Consider the following 8,102-nt stretch of genomic DNA (forward strand, 5'->3'; position numbering starts at 1 on the left):
AGACTGAGAACAGCCCGCTCTCCGCCTACAAGTCGGAGGATTACACCGACAAATATGGTGGCGACCTAGGACCAGGAAGGCCATGTACAGGTATGACATTTCTGTCTGAGTGGCCTGAAGGCGAGCTGAAAGCCCCCGGCGGATGCGGAGCGATAAGAAATGTCAACGAAGCAAGGCTCGCGCGTAATGGCAGTTGATATGAGATTTCTATGTAGTAATGGAATCCTGCTCAGACTGTGGCTGAGCAAGAGTGCACATACAAAAAAGTAATTGACGCTTTTGAGTGGCCAGACCACGGGTTCCAACTTTGATCAGGATTCGACCATAATCAATCATGTACACCTGAACGCTTAGAAACTGTTCTTTGATATCAACCTAGCACTGATATTTCCGCCGAACCGCCCTGTGATACGTGCATCTTCATCCGTACGTGCAACCAGCGCTCCTCTTCCGGCGGTTTGATATCAATTCTCTCTAGTTATTTGCCATGCGCTAGTACATTCAAATCCGCGACTTTCACAAATTGTTTCTTGGCTACTATGGAGTCTTCGCCTGTGGACGCAGAGGTCGCCGACCCGATGAGCATTCGTGCACTGAAAGACATCAGCTTTGGCAGTGCTGCGGGCATCGCATCCAAATTTTTCGAGCATCCATTCGACCTCACCAAAGTTCGTCTTCAATCGCAAGTATTGGATAAAACGGCCCGATTTAACGGTCCCATAGACTGTCTAGTGCAGACATGGAGGAAGGAGGGAATTCGCGGACTATATAGAGTAAGTTCTCTCAATCCTCTAGCACAGCCATAAACAAGAGCTTCATGTCGAGCAGGGATTGCCGGCTCCCATCGTAGGAGCAATGGCGGAAAATGCGTGCTTGTTCTGGACGTATACAGAGTTTCAAAACACAATCCGATGGGCAAATAGTCTGTCGATGACGGAGCAGCTCTCGTTGGGGCAGCTTGCAATAGCGGGGGCAGGGGCAGGATCCCTGACAAGCTTTGTACTGTGCGTTGATGATTCTCTGGGCCCAAGCAAAGCAGATCACTGATGTGGCTGGCTTCTAGGACCCCCATCGAACTTGTCAAGTGTAAGATGCAGGTACAGATGCTGATGGCTCCCAGGGTACCATTCCCCGAGGCGTCAGCTGTTCTGGCAGGAGCGGCCGCTTCTATTCCGAATCATTCTTCATCATTGCAGCCTCCTAGTACTCTCATCAGGCCCCCTGGCCCGCTGTCGGTCCTCACTTCTATCATCCGCACAGACGGCCTCCGTGGTCTCTGGCTCGGACAAACCGCAACGTTTATCCGCGAAACCGGCGGAGCCGCAGCTTGGTTCGCATCCAAGGAGGCAGTAGCAACGCTGCTCCTCGCGCGGCGACATGTCGCAGCGAAGGACAAGAAGGAGCTGCATGCCTGGGAATCTGCTGTAGCGGGCGCGAGTGCAGGTGTCGCGTACAACGTCGCCTTATTCCCCGCGGACAGTGTCAAGAGTGCGATGCAGACGGAGGCGGAGCTTCGACCGAGGGTTGCAGGTGAACCAGGCTCAACTTTCTTGGGCACCTTCAAGGCGATGTACAAGGCGCAGGGCGTAAGGGGATTGTATGCTGGGTGTGGAATCACAGCGGCGCGAGCTGTTCCGAGCAGTGCGCTCATCTTTCTAATATATGATGGTTTGAGTAAGAGATATGGATCGTGACATTTGCACTCGGGCATTGTTTGTACGTGTCCTTCCAACCCCATAAATAGACGTGCTACTTTTCTTCCTTGAACACAACGGACACGCTAACGAAGCCAAGGGGGGAACCACAATCAAAGATCCAGCAACGGAGGCTTATTCGTGTGATATCACGTCCATAAATGTTCTCATTCCGAGTATTGACATGCAGGAGTAGACTACAGCATCGAAAGCTAGAAAGAAACAACAAAGCATTACGATAGCAGTAATTATACAATGATGTAGCATAATGTGGATAACCATAGCCACCTCACAGGGACGCAAGAACATTTTGAACCCAAGGGTTGCTCTCAATCTGAGGCCGGAACTGTTCTACGCATTTTTTCAGTTCTTCTAGCTGAGCGACGTGAGAAGCGTCTTCCGCATCACTCATAACAACATCTTCGCCATCGTGTTCTGACACATGCGATGCCCAAGTTCGCAACAGGTCCTCGATGATCTTTGTCCCTTCTTCGATCACATTCGCTGGTAACTCTAGGTCTCCTTGGCGTTCCTCCGCTGCCGGCCACAAGTTAGATGAGAGTCTGATTGCGCTAAATCACATACACATACCAGTGTTAAAGTCCTCGAGCTCGTCTGCTTTGCGCTTGGCCAGCTGAAGGTATATCGAGTGAGCACCAATAGACCGCAGCCAGCTGCTGACTGACCTTTACAACGTTCTCAGGGAAGTTTGCCAGCTCAGCGACGTGGATTCCGAAGCTTTGATCGCAAACACCTGCGAAATCACGTCGAAGATATGTCATACATGAAACAGCTCAGCTCACCAGGCTCCACTTTGTATAAGAGAGTGATGTCGCGGTCGCGAGTATTCTCATCGGACTTTGACACGTGTGCAACTACGTGAAGGTTCTTTACATGGGTTATCTCTTGATCTAAAGCAGTAAGCTCATGAAAATGAGTGGCAAAGAGACAAAAGGCGCGGATTTTGGAGGCTATATGCCTGGCGATAGAGTTAGGCCGCGAAAACTCATTGAGTTTGGTATCACAAACTCTGAGATAGCCCACGCTAGTCCGAACCCATCATAGGTCGAAGTTCCTATGTAACGATGCATTAGGCGCAAGTACAAATTGTATTGTGGTCTCACCTCGCCCCAGCTCGTCAATGATTATGAGCGAATCTTTTGACGCCGACTAGACAGGATAATGAGTGAATCCCCATTGGACGAGAAAGGGGGCGAAACAAACCCGAAGAATGGTGGCGGTCTCCAGCATCTCTGCCATGAATGTGGAGATTCCCTTCAACTGGCTGTCCCCGGCACCAACACGACACAGAATTGAATCAAACACCGGCAAGCTCGCTTCTGAGCAGGGAACGAAGCTCCCAGTCTGCGCCATGAGAGCGATAACGCCTGTCTGTTGATATTCGGGTCAATGTCGGGCGAGAAGAGATGAATGAGTGTGAACCTGGCGAATGTATGTGCTCTTGCCTCCCATGTTTGGACCAGCTGTGCGGGAAATCGTGAGTTCAGAAGACCCTTTTCGAGAAAAGAATCTTACTGATAATCTGAAACTCGCTTTCGTCTTGCCAAGACATGTTCAGCTGTTAGCAATCTGAACATCGCAACTCAACGTACCCTTGATCATCTGGATGTCATTTGGTATGAAGCTCATGTCGTCTTGAACTTCTAGGCACGGATGGCGTGCGTCCTTAAGAATCAAACTGCCCGAACCTATGTCAAACCGTGAGATTTATTCAACAATTCAACAAAAGAGCGCGTAAGTAGTTTACCTTGCTCCAAGACTTGAGGTTTCACATAACTCTCCGGCGCATTTACTGCCACATGAGAGAAACTGAACTATCATCAATACCAGCTTTTCGCGATTGAATTCAGACGTTTACCTGACAATCACATCCAAATGTGCGAGGACGGTGTTCCAGGACTCAAGTACGGGCGTGTAAGTAGCTTGCTGATGTCAGGACTCCCAAATTGTATCTTGAGATTATTGAGCAGCTTACAAGCAATGTTGACGACTTCCTTGACCAATCCACTCTGGGTTTTGGCATACATTTCCGTGGTTTCTTGATAGTCTGTGGCAAGCTCTTTCAACGTGCGTGTAGTAAAAAATACACCATTTTTGAGGGTGCATAACTCGGTGTATTTCTTCTTCTGCTTCGCGATGACTTTTGAATCCTGTTAGAGAGCAATTGGCACGTGTCAATGACATACGAGTGTCTCAAAAAGAACTAGAGACACACGTTCTTCGTAACCCGGAAGCAGTAGCCGTAAGTAGGAGAATTCTCCAGGTGCAACTTCTTGTCAATTTCGATGTCCAAGTCATTAGCCACATCTCGATGTTCCTGGTCGAGGCCATCTCGCAGGTCCTTGAGTTTATCGGCCAACGTCTGCAACCGGGCGTCGTAGTCTGGTTTGATAACAAAGTTGTGACGTTCCAGTTCATCAAGATCAAGGGTCTGCTCCACCATCTCAGCGTACTTGGACAGACTACTGTTAGATTCCTGTTGAGGCAACGGGTATAAAACTAGCCTGTTCATCGTATTATTGAACGCACTTGCAACTTCGTGAGGTATGTTTCCTCAATCAACTCCTTGTACCCCTCGTGCACCGTCTCAATTCCCTCAACGGTAGCGATAAGACCTTCCAACTAATGAGAAAATTTCGAGTAAGTTTGAAGGTAGGTCGTTGATACCATCATCGTTACCTTCAGAACAGCTTGGTATATGCGTACAACGTCCTCAAGGGATGCCACGGACTTTTGAAATCGCTTGCAAATTCGATGCATGTCAGGCATCATCTTCAGGTAATCATCCTATTAATTCGATCTCAGAAAATCAGCCAGCCAGCACTAGCCTCCGATGAACCCTACTTGGAGAATCCTCCTGGCGTTTGCATCTTCTACAAGAATTTCGACCAAGTTCTGTCGCTTGTCTGACACAATCACGAAATCAGTAAGCGCGATACCCTTACTAGAAACACCGCCGGAAGAAACACGAACGAATTTCATGCAGATTGACCAAGGGCTGCTTGAGCCAGCTACCCAAAAGTCTAGAGCCCTGCGCAGTCTTGCACTTGTTCAATAGCCCGAACAAAGTAGTGTTTTTGTTCGAACCCTAGGAGCAAAATAAGGCGTAGGTAGTAGCGAGTGATTACAAAACGCACTATAGTTCCAGGAGCCTCGATGAGATTCAAGGCCCTGAGCGCGCTAGCATCCAGTTTCATAAACTGTGATAGATCATGCGCGCGGAGTGTAAATGCGCCGTGATTACTTGGATCCGTCAGAAGGGAGAGGTAGGAGACGAGCGCCGATAACGCAGACGGAGCAACAGGGAGCGAAAGCTCGGCTAACCATCGCAGGATTAACTCCTCGATGATTTCGAACAAGATTGTGCAAACACGTACGGATAACTTGGGAGGTATCGACATTCGATGACGATGGTATGGAACTTGGGTTCAAGAGCCTAACCATGTCATCTTTTATATTCTTCGCAGTGAACTCGCCTATATGTGCATGTCAGCACGGCAACAACGAGCTGTGTGCAACTCACTGACTTGGTTTGCGCTCTGTGATGACCACGCCACAGCGGTCAAGAACCTCTTTAAGTTTCTTCAGCTCAAAATCCCGTTCAGTCGTCCCACTCGAGGTCCCGGTGGGTATGAGCGCCTCTTTCACAGACAACTGAATTACTAGCGTCTTTAGAAAACATGTAAGCCAAGACTCAATATCAGCAGGTGGTACAGTAACGTGCCTCAATGTTCGAGAACAAGTCGTTGTCAGCGAAATCGGCAACCCCAATTTCACGAGTGCTTGTGTCCGCGAAGGCAATGCCAATGGATGTTGTTTTTGCCTTGGATGAGCCGCCGCCCACGGCAGACGTAGACGCAGTCTTAATAGCCATAACAATGGGTGCGGACAGGATATCCGTATTGACGAATAAGAGGTCTTCCACAGCCTGCAAGTTACCTGGTGAAGCCTTCATACAAAGTCTACAGTCAGCATCACAAGGAATGTAGCGGTAGTGGAGCACGGCGCACCTCCTTATCCAACTTGAACTTGGTCGCCTTCTTTCCTTGTCCAGCCTCGGGGCCCCATATTTCGACCTTGAGCTGTTTAGCCGTCAAGGCTTCTCTAAGAAATTGTTTCGCCAAACTCTCCGTCATAGTCACACTGGGAAGGCCAGACTTGCCCCCTGCCCCGAGATACTTGACAACAGAGTTCGTGCGGAAAACATGAGAAGCGACGTAAAGTGCATCAGGCCCATGCGCCGAGTAATATTCGTTTCGAAAGAAGAGGCGCACTGTGCCCGTCTCAGGAGATTTGGGAGGCAGCCCCGCAAAGAACTTGATGAACCCAGGATGTGAAGTATTGTCTACACGTCTGTATGAGTTCAAAGCAAACTAACGTATTCACACGCGAGGCTCACCAATCTCATGATCTGCATCCTTCTCCTTCCCATACATTAACGACATGCTTGCGAAGTTGACGGCGATATTTGTGAATATTGATGACAACTAGCAGCCTCTCACGGAAAATTGTTTGTAAGAAGCGGTCAAGCGGGATTGTCACCTGGGTAGGAAACGTGTAGCAAGAGTACGACTGGCCCTATACAGGGTTGGAGATGATAGACTAAGACAGTACCAACAGCCGTGGAGGAATATTTGGCTGCCAAATTCACGCGCGTTACGCGACGCGACGAGACACGAGACGCGTCGAGAACGCGTCGCGCTTTCGGTCGCCGCTCGAACTAAAGCTGATAACAATTTCTTGCCCGAATCTCCGTTGTCCTCTTCCTGTTCCCCTTCCTCTTGCTATATACTATCGTATGACGCGTTGTGTCCTTTTTCTCTAGTGACTATGATTCGCTATGCCTTTGTTGCTCAACGGCGCGATCTGTGTGCCCATCTGTCTAGGGTGTTGTCGATGACTTGCAAAATGGGCCGTCAGCATTACAATGAGGGTGATACTAGGTCATAATTGGAACTTATGACATTGTTTTGCGGTTATACAGAAAACTGTGAGGCCATTGTTTGGATACGATAATCTTCTCGGAAGCACCTGTTGTGTACAGACGCAGCGGCTCTCCCACCGCAGCTTCTGAAGTGGTTTTATGGTGCAATATTGATTTGGGTGCTTGTGCATCTTTCTTCCTTTATTACTTTGTTGCCGCATTGCTACGGTAGAAGAGTTTGTCACGGGAGATACATCAATATTCTATGCATGTGATTATAACAATACGCAAGCAGTGTGTTCACTCCATCTGATAACTCTGGTCATGTACATGTAGCCATGGCCTTGTTGCTTTCGCGATGTTCGCATGATTGGGCGCACAGTACAGCTATTCAACGAATACGTATACAGTCTGGAGGAGCGACAGGAGCATATGCGGTATACATAATTATTCACGGGTGAAAATGCGAAAACGAATGAACGAAAAGCCATGTTTGAACGTTTCACCGGACATAATTGCCTCCAGTGGCGCCGTAGTTCGCAGCAGGCGGAGGGGCAACACCAGCCGGGCCGCCGTACAAAGGCTCGTACTGACCGTTCCCGATGTCTGTACGTTGTGATCAGTACAGAAAGAAGGTACTACGGAGGGGCACATACACTGGAAGCCGCCTCGGCCGTATCGCTCTTCTGCCTTCATCTTTCTGTAAATCAGCCAGAACGCATGCTACGGAGCGAATCGTGAGCGTCAGAATCATAAGTAAAATTATCAACGAAACATACAATATGGCCTGGAAGATATCCTAAACTGCAAAGCGATGAATTCACGAAACCCGATACATGTATAATCACTTACACTGTCAGGAGGATATTGATGAGTAGGTCACAGCTGCACCCCGTGATAAACGCTGCAGCAGCTGGAGGGAATATGATAGCGATCTAGTCATGCATATGGGCAGCTCAACAGACTGCTTGGAGGGCTGTTGAAGGGGATGCATACCAAAATAAGACAAACGTCTGAGCCTTTGACCATCGTGAAATTGGTATTGTGGGGAATCGAGTGGGCTGTGGGTATGAGAGTTGGAGTTCGAGGTGTGTGAGAGCGGGCAGGAACACTGGCTTTATAGCGAGGCGCAGTGGAGTCGCCAGTTGACTGCACCAAGTTGGCACCAAGACTGCGCCGCTGCGTGGCCGCATGGAGGTGTGACTTGAATGTGACGTAATTTACACGTGGTCAAGGCACGATATATCAATCTGGAGGACCGGAATGACTCTCAGATCCCTCAGTCAAGACTCCGCAAGTCCAATGTTTCTGCTTCGATATCGTACACATGGGAGTAGCGCATGTACCGTACGTTATGTCTACATAGGGCCAGGCCCTTGCGGACAATAAATGGGAGCCAAAAAAAAAGACTCAGCAGGGGGGGGGGGGAACCCGCTGCATAGAGCGCAGCCCAGTCGACTGGC

At 49.1% G+C, this 8,102-nt stretch overlaps 3 protein-coding genes across 3 annotated transcripts; 1 reads left to right on the top strand and 2 right to left on the bottom strand.

The window, feature by feature from the left end:
- Positions 1-539: 539 nt before the first annotated feature.
- FIBRA_01812 (uncharacterized protein) lies at positions 540-1,694 on the top strand (the record flags this gene model as incomplete). The annotated part of the gene is made up of 3 exons (XM_012323683.1): positions 540-773; positions 829-1,004; positions 1,064-1,694. 3 exons carry the CDS (start codon positions 540-542, stop codon positions 1,692-1,694), a joined length of 1,041 nt encoding a protein of 346 aa, XP_012179073.1.
- Positions 1,695-1,983: 289 nt separating this feature from the next.
- On the bottom strand, positions 1,984-6,160 carry FIBRA_01813 (uncharacterized protein; the record flags this gene model as incomplete). The annotated part of the gene is made up of 24 exons (XM_012323684.1): positions 1,984-2,231; positions 2,286-2,328; positions 2,381-2,448; positions 2,498-2,673; positions 2,724-2,769; positions 2,819-2,864; positions 2,919-3,086; positions 3,138-3,178; positions 3,231-3,254; positions 3,308-3,403; positions 3,463-3,524; positions 3,574-3,637; positions 3,691-3,865; positions 3,931-4,191; positions 4,245-4,337; positions 4,395-4,502; positions 4,560-4,621; positions 4,689-4,803; positions 4,853-5,034; positions 5,093-5,191; positions 5,243-5,377; positions 5,436-5,664; positions 5,726-6,060; positions 6,115-6,160. The coding sequence occupies 24 exons, from the start codon at positions 6,158-6,160 to the stop codon at positions 1,984-1,986; spliced, it is 2,922 nt and encodes a 973-aa protein (XP_012179074.1).
- A 981-nt stretch (positions 6,161-7,141) lies between these two features.
- On the bottom strand, positions 7,142-7,668 carry FIBRA_01814 (uncharacterized protein; the record flags this gene model as incomplete). The annotated part of the gene is made up of 5 exons (XM_012323685.1): positions 7,142-7,245; positions 7,296-7,362; positions 7,419-7,443; positions 7,492-7,574; positions 7,636-7,668. 5 exons carry the CDS (start codon positions 7,666-7,668, stop codon positions 7,142-7,144), a joined length of 312 nt encoding a protein of 103 aa, XP_012179075.1.
- Between the last annotated feature and the right edge of the window lie 434 nt (positions 7,669-8,102).

Source organism: Fibroporia radiculosa (assembly GCF_000313525.1).
Source record: "Fibroporia radiculosa TFFH 294 genomic supercontigs, scaffold926, whole genome shotgun sequence".
Classification (NCBI taxonomy): Eukaryota; Fungi; Basidiomycota; class Agaricomycetes; order Polyporales; family Fibroporiaceae; genus Fibroporia; species Fibroporia radiculosa.